The 17957-nt window shown below is 35.4% G+C and overlaps 2 protein-coding genes across 2 annotated transcripts in view; one reads left to right on the forward strand and one right to left on the reverse strand.

Moving 5' to 3' along the window:
• Positions 1–5252, forward strand: part of LOC104625405 (neurabin-1-like) — a 43333-nt gene extending 38081 nt beyond the window's left edge. Inside the window, exons 18-19 of the mRNA XM_010293021.1 lie at positions 1902–2090; positions 3711–5252. Coding sequence (XP_010291323.1) covers positions 1902–2090; positions 3711–3878 — 357 coding nt within the window. The 3' untranslated portion in view covers positions 3879–5252. The remainder of the gene's footprint in view (positions 1–1901; positions 2091–3710) is intronic.
• Positions 5253–8412: 3160 nt separating this feature from the next.
• Positions 8413–17227, reverse strand: LOC104625406 ([Pyruvate dehydrogenase (acetyl-transferring)] kinase isozyme 1, mitochondrial). Its single transcript, XM_010293023.1, has 10 exons — positions 17046–17227; positions 15518–15589; positions 14682–14866; positions 14295–14384; positions 13918–13995; positions 11802–11878; positions 11004–11102; positions 9950–10060; positions 8682–8795; positions 8413–8553 (listed from the first exon to the last, which is right to left on the reverse strand). The coding sequence occupies exons 1-10, from the start codon at positions 17153–17155 to the stop codon at positions 8413–8415; spliced, it is 1077 nt and encodes a 358-aa protein (XP_010291325.1). The 5' UTR covers positions 17156–17227.
• Positions 17228–17957: the final 730 nt, after the last annotated feature.

The raw sequence follows: 17957 nt of genomic DNA on the forward strand, positions 1-17957 counted from the left end.
CTTGTATTACAATATCAGGTTGAAGAGTACTGTTATCTAAAATGATTTACAATAAACAGACATTTTGAAATTTCTTTAGTAATTTATGCAATGAATCTTCTTTCTCTATACAAAGAATCTCAAGCTTAATAGCTCAGGTAGAAAACTCGCTATGCCGCAGTTGTCTTGATACAGATGCTGTTATAGAGCACTTCTTGCAAAACCTCTTTTAGAGCCCTTTGTTATTTTGTGAAAATTGCTATTCTTCCTTTGCACATCTGGAAGGTGGATGTGTTCACGCTTGTTGTATCTACATAAGCATTTTAATTTGGATTAATTTTTGAAGTAAGTCTCCTGATTGTACCCACTGGTCTTACTTTGATTTATCTTGGAAATCAAATCAGATGTGCTCCAAAAGTGTTCCTGGTGCATTCTAGCTGCTAGTGTGACCAGACTAGAGCTGTTCAGAAGTGAAAATTCTTGGAAATGTTTGTAGTATGGATTTTAGGACCTCAACACAAACTATTGTGCTCTACTTGTTCCTATTTAAAACTTGTTCCTATTTATCTGTGCTACCTCCTAATGTAACCACTGTCCTTTGTTTCACAGACCAGGGACAGAGCAACCATTTCTAATAACATGTAGTCCTCTGATACATAGGAAATGTAAAATTGTATTTGTTTCACCTCAGACATGTGTTCCATGTTGTGCTCCCAAATCCAGTTTGCTGTACAGATTGTGTGACAGAGCCTATGTCTCACGATCTTTCACTGCAATTGCCAGAATTATTGTGCTACGTTCAATGAGCTCTCCCAAATTTTACATCAAAGGAGTTGGATTTTGTGAGATCCCTCCAGTTGGGAGCTGTAGTTGTTCACCTAAAACTTAGAGGGTCATGTCTCAAATCCATCACCAGAAAGATGCTTATTTCCCTGTTTCCTGTTTACAAATTCCATGTGTAAGGCTTCCTGGAAAAAGTGGGCATACTTTCCACTGTTTTGCAAATATCTTTGATAAGCAGTGGAAGCTGCCTAGTGGAGCAGTCTGCAAGTCTAGTGCAGCCTGTACTCAATCACAAGCTAGTGAGAGATCATTTTGGATAGTTAATAAAACTTCAGGGAACTCTGATGTTACTCATTCAAGTATTGCACTAGAATTTCTTCTGTACAGATACTGAACTCTGTTTTATGTAGCTTTTCTTTTGTGATTAAGTAATAGAGTGCTTCAGGACGAACAGCAGTACCTTTTTCCCCTCAGAAGCCAACTGAAATTGAAGCAGGGAGCTTCAAAAGCTCTGTGAGCTGACAAAGTATTTTCAGTGAAAGGCTACAAGCTCTTTATGTTTCTGAAATGGTCTTCCACTAGGCAGACCCTTTAAAATGTTGACATGATGGCATTAGATGAAAGAGTAAACAGTCCTCTCTTTTTAGAAATGCACCAAATTTAGTAAAACTGTACCTGGAACAGTCACCAGATTTACTGAATGCTAGAATTGCTTTTATTCTGGGTTTCCTTCACTTGATAATCAATAACACAGTTCAAGTGCTACTTGATTCTTCTTGATGCCTTTTTAAGGCAGTATCTAACATTAGGAATGAGCTACCTTAACCGACTAACTGAGGAAGATTGTTCATTGTTAGGATACACCAAATGTAAGCGAATGCTTTGCTGTATAATTTCTTAGGGAAAACCATTTATGTTCTCTATTTCTGACTTAGTTTGTGTTGAATGTTGTAGTGTCTTTTTGTTTATAGCAAACTCCTAGGCAAACTGACTATAAACTGTGACCTCAAGAACTTAAGTCCTTTTGGAACTACAGTATGTTTAAAAATCCATTTTGTTAATCAAACTCAATTGGCAACTGCAATACAACATATAGTGAAGTAAAACATTGTTTATGGTGACTTTTCTCAATTGGTTAGGCATTAGATGATGAATTGACAACAACAGGAAAACAAAATCAATGGCACAGTAGACCTATTTCTGAATGGACCACCCAGCAAGTATGCCACTGGTTAATGGGAATGAACATGGAGCAATATATTACGGAGTTCACAGCTATGAACATAGATGGACAGCAGCTAATGCAGCTCGACAGTGACAAGCTAAAGGTATGTGAATATCCCAGGATAGATTTCTAACTGTATAAATTTCACTGCTTATTCAGACATATTTTTAACCTACAAAGTCTCTTTTCCTGTTTTCATGGCTTTTTAAGGGATAGAGTTTTGCTTTTGAAATACTTGGAGGCTATACAACTAGATGAGAATTTAGTAATTGTACAGAATCACAAAATCATTAAGGTTGGAAAAGACTTTTAAGATCATCAAGTCCAACCGTCAACCCAACACCACCATGCCCTCTAAACCATGTCCTAAAGTACCACATCCACAGTTTTTTTGAACACTTCCAGTGATGGTGACTCCACCCCACCTCCCTGGGCAGCCTGTTCCAATGTTTGACCACTCTCTCAGTAAAGAAATTTTTCCTAATATCCAGTCTAAACCTCCCCTGGTGCAACTTGAGGCCATTTCCTCTTGTTACAATTAAAGACAAGCAGTTTTCAATCAGAAAAATACCAAGTATTTTTTCCTTGTTTACATCTTGAGGAAATAAAAATAAGCATAGTTCCCCAAAGGGGCTTGATAATCTATCATCTATCTCAGCATAAGGTCATATCAAAACAAGATCCAGACAATTCAAATGCATAGAATCGCAGGATCCAGTTTTAAAAATCTGTTTCTTCCACATCTCCTCTTCAAATGGGAAGGCTAAAATCTTAACCGGTGACCTTTTAAATGTTTTTGGTTTTACTGCTGATGAAAAAAACTATTGTAAATCTGTCTTTTGAGCCTATTCTTGCCATTTTTACCTCTGGAAGCTGCATGGTGTGTATCCCTCATAGTGCTAGTAAACTCATTGGATTATCAGACTGCATTTTGGACAGGCAAGATGTGTGACTAAAATGAGGTTCATTGGTCTACTCTGGTATAAGGCAAATGATTGTTTATCACCAGTAGTAGGATTTGAGTGGTTTAGGAAGGGGAAAAAAGTGTCTAACTTCAGTCTCCAAAATATACTTGCATTTTAGAACAGATGTGCGACACTGAATGTCCTGTATTTTGTTAAATAAATATTTCCTTGGATACAGAGGACCTGTTTCTGGTCTATCAAATGACAGTCTCTATTTGGAGAACTTTGGATGTTGGTGCTTAAAGCTTAATTTATACCTAATGCCGTTCGGAATTCCATAGTGTAGGCAGGTGCTGTCTGTTACTTGGAATCGCGCACTGCCACCTGCTGATCAGAAATCAAAGTGTACCGTTTACTTACTGAATGCACTTTTTTACACTTGAAAATCCTTAATATTAAAAATGAAGGAGTAGTTACTGAATATAAATTCCTCTTGTATAAAAAGAGCTAGAAAAGTATTTTGAGACTACTACTCTATTTGCTGGAAATGTTTAGCTATTTACGTGTTTGTAAAATGCAATGAGAAGCTGAAAGAGAAGTAGGTCCTTGTTTCCTTACTTACCTTGTTACCAAGATGATTTTTACAATGCTCTTGAGGACTTCAGTCCTTATTTTTCAAATAAACACGCTATCTTGCAGCAAAGTAAGTAACACTTCCTTAAACTGTTCATGCGCAAGGTCTGTTGACAGTGCTATTGGAAAAATTAATGATGCAGTATTTTTCTTTTTTTTTTCCTCCCCCCCCCCCCCCCGCAAAGGCTTTGGGAGTTTCCAGTCAAAATGACCGATCAACAATAAAGAAAAAAATTAAGGATATTAGAAAAACACAAGAAAAACTGGAAAAGCAGAAGGAAAAGGTTCAAAAGAAGGAGAGAGAAGTTCGTAAGACTGGCAGAGTGGTAGCCACTCTTGAATCAAGCTGCTAAAATGACCTTGTTTTATTTTAGCGCAGACTTGCTTCATCTTGAGGAAGTTCAGCAGATTTGTATATAATTGTACAATTGAGGGAGGAGGGAAAGTGCAACAGTTTAACATGGTAGGTGGTTTTTTATTTTTAATCATAGTCCCTCCCTATTACAATGCAATAAAATGAAATGTTTTCAGTATTTTTATTCCTAGTTGACTCTGCCTGTACTAATAGACAATAATTTAACTTTCTGCCTTAAATAATATTTGTGCTTCTAAGACCTCATATGCCCTTTTCATTGAAATTGATGTTTGTGAAAAGTAGAATACTGTATTAAAAATCATTCCAATATTAGTCAGGTAGCATTTGATAGAGTTGAATCTGATAGAGGGACAATAGAAAAATCCTGCCAACAAATTTTTCTGTGACAGTCTGTTTATTTGTTGCCACTAAAGATGTATAGTAAAAATTAAGTTTAAGAAAATGGTAATGTCAAATTAATTTAAAAAGAAAGCATGTATTTCAAATTTATGGATTATTGTTTAAATTCTTGTATTTCTGGGATTTTCATTCAAAGTTCACTGTAGTCACACATTGTTTCTGAATTCTGTGTGTTGCAATTTACTGAGAAAATAACAAGAAATATCAAGTAGTTTTCACAAACTACATTTTCTAAGCATTAATATTAAGCTTTTCTGTACACTTACCTATATGGTGTTGGGACAAGGTTTAAACCTATAAATAAGATCTTTTTTAACCTATTTTTCCTAAATAATACATAGTTTTATAGATCTATGGTATGAATAAGATCAATTTGCAATACATGTATTTCTCTTTTCTACCTGCTACAAGATTTTTGCGGACCAAATCTATATATTTGCTAATTTTAAACTATACTGTTTTTCAAACTTAAAATATTGAGGGAAGAATTGTAGGAAAAATTATCACTGAAGCACTGGGTTTCTGCATTGTATTTAAATGTTCAATTGTAGACTACAGATTATTTCTCTTTAAAGGAGGATTTGATTCTCAGAATAGTTTAGAACACAAATTGGTGTTTTGTATATTCACATACTATTTTCTAGAGATACTACAACAGCACTTCCTTTGATAAGATTATTCCAGAAACATAGAACAGTTTAAAGATCAATTCCAACATAGAATAGAACAAAACTTACATAATTCATTTATGTGGACCAAGTTCTCCTTTAAATCTATGGACTGTTTTTCATTTTAATTAAATGAACTTCACTGTTGGTGTTTCACAGTTGTTATTTTTTTGTATAAATGTCTTATGAATTTCAGCAAAAGGACTGTATGGAAATGCTTCTGCACATTATGCATTTCCAAAATAAAGTTTTAAAATCTTGGTAATAATTACTTTTAAAAAGAGGTTCAGTTTTCAGTTTTGTGCATTAAGAAACAATTCTTTGGTGAAGATTTAACTTATTTACTTTGTTTCCAGTAGCTTTGAGTTTGTACTCCAAATTTACAGACCTTGAGCCAGAGAGGAATGCTGCTGTACTGATAAAAGAGAAGGGAAATTAGAAGTGCGGAATGGTCAAATGCTTGGGATCACAGACACAAAACTACCCTTCGATTAATTCAGTCATGGAAGCTTATTTCTCAGTTAAGTGCTTTCAGCTAGAATGGAGAATATTGATACAACTGTGTATTACCTTTTTTCTTTAAGCTCACTGAACTGAATGTTGCACCCTGTGAAGAGTTTGTTTCTCAGAAAGGAGACTAGTGGAAGTAATGGTTTCAAAGGTTTGCCTGTATGCAGAGCTGTTGTAGTTAAAAGGGGCTATAGCAGGGGTGATAAACTCACCTGGCACCTGAGCATAAGAACATTGATTATCACAGACCACAGCATTTAACACCTGTCAGATGCTAAATGGGAAGGCTGGCTCCATGGAACTAGCTTAGTACCAGGCCACAAAATCACACAACTGGAAGTTTAATTTTTAAAATAGTTTTAATGAATATATATAGTGATTCTTTCAAAAAATGAAGTTAACACAAACAAAGATTATTTTTACAGTGCAAGACTGAGCTCATTTGCATACAAAACTATTAATCTCAGCATTTTGGTAGCTGAGCTAGTATACGAATTTTCTACAGTGATTTACTTCAACTTAACCAGTGTGCTAGCAATGACTTCGGTACAGTAATGGAAATCTTAAAACACACAAATTATCTTCTGAACTTCTATTTAAGTCAAAAGTAATCAAAGACCAAACTTCTAAGTAGGATTAAACATTGTAAACCAAAATATTACAACACTTGTGTTTTCGCCACATATCATTTGGGGTGGCAGGTGGGGACATAGATACAAATATAATTATATAGCAAGTTGTTCTATTCGGAATTCAATCAGTAGCTAGCTGAGAGCATGAAAGAGGTTTTATTTCAATAATACCGTAAGAAATGCTTTCATAAATGTTCTAGAAAACAAAACTGCATTAGCTTTTCTTCAGTAACATCTCCTGTAGTTCTCAGGTATTACTAAAATAAGTTCAATTACATTAGTTAAACTTTTGAAACTTAGCATAAAAGCTAAAATGTTCAGCTTCAGAGTTGAGTTTTTAAAATCCCTTGCTGTAACTTTCAGCTTTAGTTTAGCAAAAGCATCCCCTCTAACTTTTGTACAGGCCCCATTTTACACTGTGGAATTTCACACATACATCCTCTTGCGGGGTTGAAGAAGAGATCAACTATAGATTCTCCTCACTTGTAGCCATGCAGCTTGAAAGGTATGCCAGTCACCACCTCACATCCTTGTAAAGAAGAAAAATAGGGACCTCTCAAAGTGCCCACAAGTTTGAGTGGAGCAGGTAACTGTACTGTTCTTAGTGGCAATTAAGATAGAATAATCCTCTCAGAGTGTCAGTTTAACTATGTATGTAGCCCATTCTGTAAATCACTCCTGTTAAAGTGACCTACATTAGCTTGACTAGGGTATAAAACCATTTTATTGTTTTGCAGAACTCAGCTAGGGAGGTAATAGGTGATAATTTTTAATCTGGCTCAGCTACAACTACAACAGCATGACTTAAATTTCTAACATACCAGCTATTCCCTTCACTTGTGGTGGTATCTCACTTTCTGATCTGTGCAGAGCTAGTAAACTAGTAAAATTTAGGCTTATCCTTTCTGAGAGGGATTATGCATGTCTGCTGCAGAACAAAAATCACAGAATTACAAACAATGAATTCATTGAGAAAAGGATTAGTTCTCAGTGCCTTTGACTGCATCACTCCTAAAATGTTCAGGAATGACAGGGATCAAGGTGCAACATAGATGTGTAGGATTTGAACAAAGATGGCACGATAGGCATTAACAGAAGTTGAATCCTTTATTAAAAGAATGACTTTGTACCTGAAATGTAATACTTATTCCCCTCTCTGTCTTCCCCAGTATGTTTTGACAGTTTGCCTTTTGACTGATAAACACATTGTGCTTACCTTATTTATGTTATAGTGTGACTTCCAGTTACTACATAAACGAGTCCAGAAGTACATTAGCAATACAAAGGTATTTTCAAAAACTGTTAATTCCACTTTCTCTTAAATACTCCCGAGAAGGTAGCTGCTACTGTCAAAGTAATAGAGATGTCCTATTACGGGCAAATTTTAAAAATCTGTTTATTAAAATAGCTTCCATTTACAGCTGTAACCTGACATACCCGAGTCTTGAGATCTTACTAGGGCTAGAATATTGATACTGCATTTTGGTATTACCTACAGAAATATACGCAAATGCGAGACAGCATATCTTGACTGTACACAAGCCAATGCTATTGCTAATTCACAATGATCATGGCAAGATAAGTTTTTCACATGTATTAAATATTCACATTAAAACCAGAGAAATATGACTGATACCACATACCTGAGATACATTATACCAGCAGTAGCAGCTAGAACTGATTTTTTTTAATCCTTACAGACCTAAGTGATGTCTACAGCTGCAAAAAGCCTTGATGTAGGCAAGGTGTGTAGGCAACATATCTAACCTTGCAAAATTAGACTTCAGCGTGCTTAAGATAAAAGAATATAAAATGCCATATGGGTGCAAAGGTATAGCAATGAGCGCCTCAGTATTTCTTACATGAATTTTTCATTAATCTGTAATATTGTATAATGGGAGAATGCTCTGGTGAGCTTTTTCAATAGTTCTACTATTAAAACAATTTTGTAATTCTAAGAATTAATACTTTTCTCCCCAGATACGATATTGATTGCATTGGTCCCTATAAAACCTGAAATTACTGCTCCCTTGACTTAGCTACTTGAAAGTAGTCATAAATAGAAAGTAGAACAAATTAAGTGTGTCCTTCTCACTTAAAATTTAAAAGTATGTACAGGTTTGGGGGGTTTCTTGTTTGTTTTTTTCTTAATTCCAGAAAAGAGTAATTACATTAAACCTTCTGTTACTCCACTTAAAATTACTTTCACATATCAAATGTGGCTCAGCATCTTGGTGTAAATCAGATCTTTTAAATTCCCTTTACAGACATACCTACTTCTTACGAACTGTTGAGGAAAAAGCTATATACTGCGAAAAGTGGTCATGTCCTTTGGCTCACTGCTTGGCACACACCAATCATCTGCTTCATGGTTTGCTTTATAATGTTTCCAGGCTGCTTTGTTGTATACAGGGAGTCTTTCAATTGATTCTGTTGATAAGGCCTGTAAGTAGAGAAGATTGTTGCTGATGATTCTTTTTAATCAAAGTTCTACTAACAAAACAAGGAGTTCCATTAGCAGTTAGATTAGAGTTGCTGATAAATCTAAAATGATAAAGTGTTACATCATACCTTTATGTAAATAACTGCATCTGTACCATAGCCTTCTAAGGAATACAGTTTCAGGTCTCCTTGGAAGTACTGTGCGTACAGACGTGATATGGGTAAGCCATAACCAAATCCAGCCTGATCCAGGAGAAAAAGTGTATTTTCATTAATTGCATCCATCAGTGCTGTTTTCTATTTTAACTTCATAGGTAACTAGACAAACTAAGCATGACGTTTGGCACTAAGAGAAGGAGTTCAAGTGTTAACTGTTATGCCCCCCAGAACCACTATACACCCCAGAAACGGAAGAATGCATGGATGATTGTGATTATGAGAAAACTGTTCTATTCCTTTGTCAGACAGGGCTGCTACGTAACACTTCTTGTATTATGGTAGCTTTTTCAAGAAGATGACATCATTAGAGAAAACTGTACTGAGTCTGTCTTATGCCTCATGGAGCTGCTAATCTTAAGAACACCAAGTACTTAAGTCAGATACTGTATATATAAAAAAGGTCCAAGAAGCAATGTGTATGAATTTGTAGCTTATACTAAAATTCTGTCACGCCCTGTCTGCAGTAGCAGGACACAGCCCTGAAGTGTTAAGTATAATTTTATCTACTAAATTTTAGAGGTAATCTCTCAATGAACATACACAGTTCTCTGTAAAGATCTAGTGTTTAGTGAGTAGCACAATTACCTAGATGCAGAACATTATATACATTTAAAAAACATATTTTGATTGATGCAATATGAGAGAAGAAAATCAGGAAAGCTGTTCAGAGCTTCTTACTGAGAGCTAAGGCTTTATTTCTTGTGCATCTATTAAGTTCACACGAGACCAAAGTAGATTCTCAATATGCCATGACACATCTGCATACCTTCATCCTTGCTGGGGCATAGTACAACTACCTACACAGTGCAAATGGAATGATGGACTTGATCCGAAACCATTGCTATAATTACTTTTCCTTTCATTCAGTGGCCACAACAAGAATTCAGAGTCCTGTCCTTACTACAGTACGTGCAGCATAGCTAAGTGTTCTGTTTGAGGTAGCTGGTCTTTATATTTGGTAGAGAAAAACAGAAACTTGAAAAAGTTTAAATAATTTTTAGTATTTTAGGATTTTATGCAATTTTCCAGTTATTTTCAGAAATATATTTAAACTATAACATTGAAATGGCAATACTCATTGTATCTATAAAATCAGTACTTCATAGCTTTGACTATATGGTTTCTTTTGTGACAATGAAAACATATCCAAGGTGACAAGGTATAAAAGATTTGCATACCAAAGGTGTAGCTCGTGATGTCTCAACACGTGGACGTGGTGCTGTTGAATACATGTAGTTGAATAGTCTGTCAATTTTCCTCATAGGAACACCTCCACCACGATCACTCATCTGGAACAAGAAGGAACATGTAGCATTATGTCCCTGAATGTATTTTTGTAAAAGACAGCTTCTCTCAATGATCCAGAGCGAGTTCAGGTAAAACATAGGATAAAGTTGCCCCTATTAAATTATGGGTTTTCTTAAATTCTCATCTCTCAGCTACAGCAATGACCAGAGAAAGATGAATCCTTGCCGTTCATTTAAATAAAATACTACCCTAAGAAGCATTCATAACCTCTTGGAAGTAAGAAAATTCTACTTAAATTGTGCATTGCTTTTATCTTGTTCATAACTCAATTTTGTCTGAAGTCAGTATCTATACCTCATAGCAAAGGCCAAATTCTGTGTGTTTTTATCTTTACTCCTCAGGAACAGTGCCAATTAGATACAATCTATTAAAACCTATTACTGAAGGAGTAAGTCAGAAGAGTTGTTTTACTATGGTTTAGCTAGACCTATGAAAAGCCAGTGCTTGCAGTTGGTCTTTGAAATCCAACATGGATGGTGTACAGAAAAAGAAGAAATTACTCTGCAAACCGTACTTTAGGGAGGTTTGATTTGCATGGAATATACAATGTTTGTTTCCCTTTTTTTAATTTGTCTCACACCAGTATAGCTCTGCCATTGTCATGTACAAAATACTGGTATTACAATTGTATAAAGATGTTACTTCATTTTTAGTCTTGGTTGCTAATAAGCTAGGCAAGACATGCGTGTGACAAAAGCATAGAATTAGATTGCAGAGCCTTCAGTGTGACTGTGCAACGTCTTCATACATCTCCTACTGATGCACTACATGATATTCCATAATGGTCTTGTTAGTACATACTGCATCATCGCATACAATCTATTGTTGGAACCAGATCACCAGCTAAAATTAGTAATATGCTGCCTACAACAGGGGAAAAAAACTAATCAAAATAATCTTCAAAATAATCAAAAAAGTGGGTACCTTCACAGTTAAATCCTCATTTCCCAATGTGACGTGTACATGAATAGGAGGATAAATGCATCCATCAGCATTATGTTCCATGGTGGCTCTCATTGCATTCTGCAATTTTCAAGTACAACTTAAATCCTGTTCTTACCGCTTTGTATATTATCTTAAAACATCAATTTAGGAAAGTTATTTTTATCATGTATTTCAGAATCAGGACAAATGCACGTATATAGTTTTAGAATATTTTATCTATTCCTGGTTTATCCAGTCTTAGTATTTATATAGTTTATTAGAATACACATGCTTCAAATATTTAATTTTTTTAGAACAAACATCTGAATATTTTAATGTACAGTTTTATTTGTGGAATTCTTTGTAATGCATCGTACATGCAATATGACACAAAGGTCAAAAAAAGTCTAGGATTGAACTGCTTCAGGAAAGCTCTATAGGACCTGTTACACATTATACCAGAGTTGCAGATGTCCCAAAAATTCGGTATCTTATTCTCACTTGCTTTATTAATGTCTTTATACATTTTAAGATTTTCTGACGAAGCTATCTACTCAGAAGGTGTCAGATGTATTCAGAGGCTAGGCAAAGCAGATACATCTTCCAAAGCTGTTCATTTTCTATGCAGTTACTGTTTGTCTAACTAGCACGATTTAGGTATCTTCCCGTAGTCAAATAGCGAGAGGTTTGCACTTGCAAAAACATACTGATATCTAGAATTGGTACAAAAAGTCAAACAAATACAACCTCAGTAAACAAAGATGTATCAAAGAATTGTGTAATGGTAAGTGCACAGACCTTGAAAAGTTCAAAAACCATGTGATAGAGATGTGATGGCACATACACCACTTGCATAGGCTGTCCTGGTGATTTAGCTGGAGAAAAGAGAGTCTAAATAATTAAATAGGTAAGTAAAACGAGGTATCTTTTATTCATTCAAGCAGTAATTCAAAATGTATATTTGTATTGTTGAGAGAATTTACAAAAGAAGGAAAATTTGAACAGAAATCTTTTGAGAAGTTGTATGTTAATCAAAAGTCATACTCAAGATTTTCAAATGTGCTTGCTGCTTTAGAAATTAATCTTAAAACCCACTGTGGCATCACCGATTAGGGTGTACGATAGTTGCTTTCTAATCCTATGAGGAAGTTATCATGAAGATAGAGTCAGGCTCTTCAAGTGGTGGGAGAACAAGAAAAAGTGAGTGTAAGATGAAGTAACAGAGGTTCAGACTAGATACAGAGAAAAACATTTTCACCACAACAGTTAAGCATTGAAACAGGATGCCCAGAGATGTTATCTAGTTGTCATCCTTGGACGATTTGTAAGACTAGACTGGATAAAGTCCTGAGTAACCTGGTCTGACCTCATAGCTGTCCTTGCTTCAAGTAGGATGTCAGGCTAGAAACCTCTTGAGGTCCCGCCCAACCTGAATTATCTTACGATCCTATAATGCACCAAACAGTAACTACAGCACAGCCTACTCTTGCATTCATTTAGAAATTAGCTGATTTCTAACAAGAAACCTTAAAAAAAATTATATAGACAGTTCTGTCTATAAAACTGGTATAGTTTTGGAACTTTATTTAAAGATTAAATTCTAGAAAATATATCATGGGAACACATTCATTGTATCAAAAATTAAGGAAAGGTTGCTCAGAAAATTCTGCTGATTCTTAAGGTTCTTTCAGTTCAACAAATTAATGATTTCTCACCAGACTGTGTTAGTGACCAGTGCTTTATGAACATAAATGTTGGAGACTACTGATGTCAGAAGATCTAGAACAAATTATGTACCCAGAAAAAATAAAAGGGCGCAGGGGGATATCACATTGAAATAATGTCCTCAAGTTAACTGCTTCCTTCCATGCCTCTACCCCCAGATCCCATGCCCAAGGTTTAAATAATGGTCTCCACTCTCAGCTGTGGGCAAGGAATGTGCATTGGGCCTGGATCAGGTTTAACTCGCCTTCACAATTCACTGAGCAAAAGGTCACTCCTTTTATAAAAACTGAACTATTTGTTCTGGCTTCTGGAGCACGTACACCATTAAATGACCCCTCAGTACAGAGAGTTAGCTAGCATGACTGATAGTTTCCTACAAATGTTTTTAGCATCATGCTCCAAAGACAGAGAGAGGCACAGCCTTTAACCTAAATACAGAATGACAGGTTTTGTACAGCAGGAAGAAAAGATCTGGAATGTGTAGTCAAGCCCATACTTTCTTTGCCTTTAGCTTCACAGGCAAAGTTACTGTGGTTGCACTTTGGCTTTCGCAATTGCTTGTAGAAGCAATTTTGATTGCTTGTTTTCATAGGTCTGTCCAAACTTTGCATTTAGTATCTTGAAAAGTACTCTAGCAAGTAGTGTCAGAAAGGCTCTTTAGCATTTAGTAGGACTATGAGGACAATAGGTGACCTCTGAGATCATAGCAATACAGTTGTAAACTGTTTTCTCAAGTCAAAGCCAACGTATTCAAATAATTTTTAGCATGACTTGAGTGTACTACAGCTAATGACAGATACATGATAGCTGAATAAGCAAGAGAAATTAGAACGGAATGTTTAATATAAATCTTGAAAGTGTCACAAGAAATGCAGAGAGGGTGAAATGCAATAGACAGTGTAGGGTAATGACATAAAAGAAACCTTAGGGAGGGAAGGAGGCTGCTAAAATCTGTTATATCAACAGCTCTAGTGTCAAAAACTTTTCTACTGATTTCAGTTTCCCAATTAAAGGGAGGAATAGGGAAAGCCTTCTGCCAGATTTAAACAAAAAAACAAACTATTTACGACAGTAGATATAGAAAACACATTAACTATCTGAAAAGTGGAAGGAGAACATTTTACCACCAACTGCTTTAGAAGAAGCCATCACTACGTTCAACAGAGTGCCTTGTCCCATATTCACTTACCATTCAACTCTTCAAGGATGAGTTCTGGAGAGCTCATGTAATATAAATCACAAAGTCTCTTAGCACTTTCATAGCCATCTATAATAAAAACACAGAAAGTTACATTTCCTTCCTCCACATTTTTTTCCCCCCTTTACAATTTGACAAAAAGAAAAACAAAAATTGAAAACACTGTGCACTGTCAGAGAGATTTTGTATCTTCTCACAAAAACGGTGTTTATAGGGAAAAATGACAAAACTGTGTTACACTTCAAACGAAACTTCTGTTCCAGGTCAGAAAGAACGAAACAGTATATGAATATCAAGATGTGTATTGGCTCTCAGTAGAGACATTCATGTAAGTTTTCAGAATTCTTGTTCTTATCTGCTGAATTTACCTCTAACAACTTCAACAACATTGCAGCTAGGATCAATGCTTCCAATGTGTTTTGGATGAGCTGGATTAATTTTCCCACCAAACAGTAAAGCTGCCAAAAAAGAAAATATTATTTAATACCCAATATAATTTTATTATTTTAGTTTATCTGTTTGGTTTTGCTAAATAGAAATTTATAGGCAATCTATAATTCAAATCTTCACCATGCTTGAAAGCCTACTATTAGTAAATATTTTAAGAACTGTATTAAGAATTTATTTATAAATAGCAAGGCATATAGTGTACTCCTAAGCAGCATGTAAGTACATATTAAGCACTTAAAAATGAAAGGAAAATGTAATGACATAGTACAGGTATCATTTCCCTGCCTTTCAACAATGGCACTTACAGTGTTGATTGAGGAGCATTCTAATTGAAATGCGACTCATGTAGAAACGGTCTAAAAAATACTGCACATTCTGTGAGGTCACTGGATCAATGCCAAAGCTTTCCTTGTACTCTATTACTCCTTGAGCCATCGTAGGAATTACATCGTTGTGTCGATTCCGGATTTTTATCACAGTATCTGTAAAACTTAAATTAATACATTTTTAGTATTTCACTTTCAAGTGAATTTAACATTCTGGCAAGCAAAGTATCTGCCTACAAAAATGAAGGCTGTTATGAACAGAAATATCACAGGTCTGCCTACGGCAGTAAGACAACAGGTCAGTCTTTGCAGTGTATTTCAAGTGACTATCATTGAAACAATCACTAATCAACCATTACTGATTATTTATAAAATTATTATTTATTTCTTTATTCTCTTGATTATTGCCAAGAAAAAGATAAAACTGCGCCAACCATTTTCACGCAGATCATTCCATGCCTATCAAATGGCAGTTATGGTCAGCCAATGATGACCAAACCTACTCTACAGGTGAAAAGTTCCATACATCAGTTCCAACAGTACAAGTAAAGAAATTGGTAAACATCTGGTTAAGTTCAACATATCCATAGCTTCTTCAGTGTAATAAAAAAAAGCCCTGACCAGAATGATACAGCATAAAAAGTGCGTTGTTTCATGTTTTAATGTACCCTCCCTTTAGGAACACGGGGTGGTGTTACTTCAATTCTTATGTAAAGATTGGAGATAACTGAAGTTTTTCTTAAGCTATCGTTTTCTTGCCAGTCCTTCTACATAACAGTAACATAATAGTAACATATATGACAGCAAATCCTTACCTATGAATAGCCCCTGAATCTTCTGAGCTTTTGTCCTTAAAGTCAAGGATCTCCTGAAGACTTTGGACATACCTTTAAAGAAAAGAAACATGACAAAGACCCATTCTAATACGCCTCCCTGGATCCCTTTGGTTAGCAATTTATGGTCTTCCAGGGTTGCTTGTTTCCAAGTTATTGTATCCGATATATCCCAGTGACCTATACCCTGTGAATTTTGTTAGATCCTTTTGAATCTATTCGTGATGTTTTCTTCAAAATTTCCACAGCAATTAATTCCACAATTTAATTAGAATGCATAAAAGGTCTTCCTTGTGTTTTAAACCCAGCAGGTGATCACTTATTTGCAACCCCAACAAGTTCTAGTTACTAGAAAATCTTCCCAGCTCATTCATGATTTAAGTATTTCTGCCATCTCTTTCCTTAGATGTGTGTTTTCCAAGCTGAAGAATTCTATTTGGTTTCTCCTCACATAGAAATTGTTCCAACCCTCTGATTATCCCTCTTGGCCTTTTCTGTTCAGGATGCAGTGACTAAAACTGCATGTAATTCAGAGGAATAATGGGCTAACACAGTGGTACAATTATATTCCTCCCCATTTTTTACTTAGTTTCTAACACTATTTGCCTTCTTATATTCAGGAAAATGTCCCCAGTAGCAACAAAATTTCTTTTTCCATTGTAAGCAAGCAAGCATTCAGGGAGAGGAGGTTCCTGTCCGTGCTCTACTTTGCATTTATCCACCCATTTGATCAATGTCATTTAGTATCATGAGAATTTCAGCATTTGTGTTTCATTAAGAGCCTTCATCTTCATTGATAACTCTTTTTATATTCAGTCATCTAATCAATCCCGCTTATTCACTGGCAGATTTCCTGTTCTCTTTAAAAGCCCTTCCAGATAGCCATGTGCCTTTAGCAGTTGCCAAGCAATCCCTTTGTTCTGCTTTCAACTTACAAAAGTTTATGCTTATGTGTAAGTTCCTTACTTGAAAGCAAATTTTACTTTTCAAAGGATATCTTTTTTTATTTTAATTGCCTAGTATTCTTTCTGTTGTTTTACATATTTTGGCTTTGGGAGGTTCCTATTGCTCTTTCTTCATATTTTCTACACCTTTACTCTTAATCTGCAATAACCTGTCTTTTAAAAGGTTTCTACTATCTTTTGCAAGCATCTTGTGCATTAACCTGATTCTGCTGGTTTCTTCAACTAGCTTCTTCATTTTAGGTAAGTCCCCTATTTAACATTGTTCTGGTGGATTTTTGTTTTTACTGAATTCTCATACATGACTATCTGCAATACTTAGTGATTTTTAATTCCCTTGTGGGTTCTCTAATTGCTCCTAAAGGCTTTTTTCCAAGTCTGTAAAGTTAGTTTCTGACTTATGTCACATTGGAATATTTAATCAATTTAAACAAGAGATGTTCATGTAACAAGCATCTTAAATGTTCTTGCTATAGAATGAGTTGTTCCCCCAACTTGTGTATATGCAGAAGGTCACCCTTAAAGGTATGAAATGACACTGTTCTTACCAGCTCTGCACCAGTTGAACTGAAGGTGTTCTTAAGAGGTTGTCTGGAAGCAGGCTTATTTCCTTCATTATGTTTGCCAATCTCACAGGCAACTCTTGTCTCAGAAACATAAATGAAGTCTTTTCGCAAGCATTTTCAGATCCTAAAACCAAAATAAATATATGAGAACATCAGAATAAAGTCAGTACTTAGGTACAGAACTACACAAACTCTTACTTTCTTGCATAAGAGGTCTGTGGTTTGGTTTTAAAGTTGACTCAGCCAGTCTGGTAAGCCAATATTTCTTTCATGGCAGCAGCCCATTTATATTTCAAAATGTAAACTCATATTGAAACCTACCAGTCCTGTTGCAGTAACTCCTTATATATGGAGGATTATAGTAACTAGTGCAATAGCTGCAGACCCATACTATTCAACTTTAAATATCACTTCTATACAGATAAATTGTTCATTTTATTTGCAGCAAACATTGACCGTAACTAGCACTGATCAAACAGTTTGTCATTCTGAGCATGTCAGAGAAGCAAATGAAACCAGCACAGGAAACTATTTATGGGAAGGATGCTTGAGAAAGTATCACGGTCCCATACACCCTGCTTGATCACTGATCTTACTGAATTACCATAACTCATATTGAAACACTTTCAGGAAATAAATTCTGTAATATTTAACTCACTTTCAGATAGATCCGTATATTTATCTCACTTTCAGATAGATCCGTAGTAGTTTAAATTCACTGTCTTACAGGAACAGAAGACAGATGAATGAATTCCCATGAATACTGAGAGAGAAATGAAAGTAGGACAGCTACTGTGCTTAGTCATTACAATACTAGTTCTCCCATACATTTACTTTTTACATTTTTTACTTTTTTAAAAGCTAGAAGCTACATTACTGCACCTGTTGATAACT

Source organism: Phaethon lepturus, unplaced genomic scaffold, assembly GCF_000687285.1.
Source record: "Phaethon lepturus isolate BGI_N335 unplaced genomic scaffold, ASM68728v1 scaffold11298, whole genome shotgun sequence".
NCBI lineage: Eukaryota > Metazoa > Chordata > Aves > Phaethontiformes > Phaethontidae > Phaethon > Phaethon lepturus.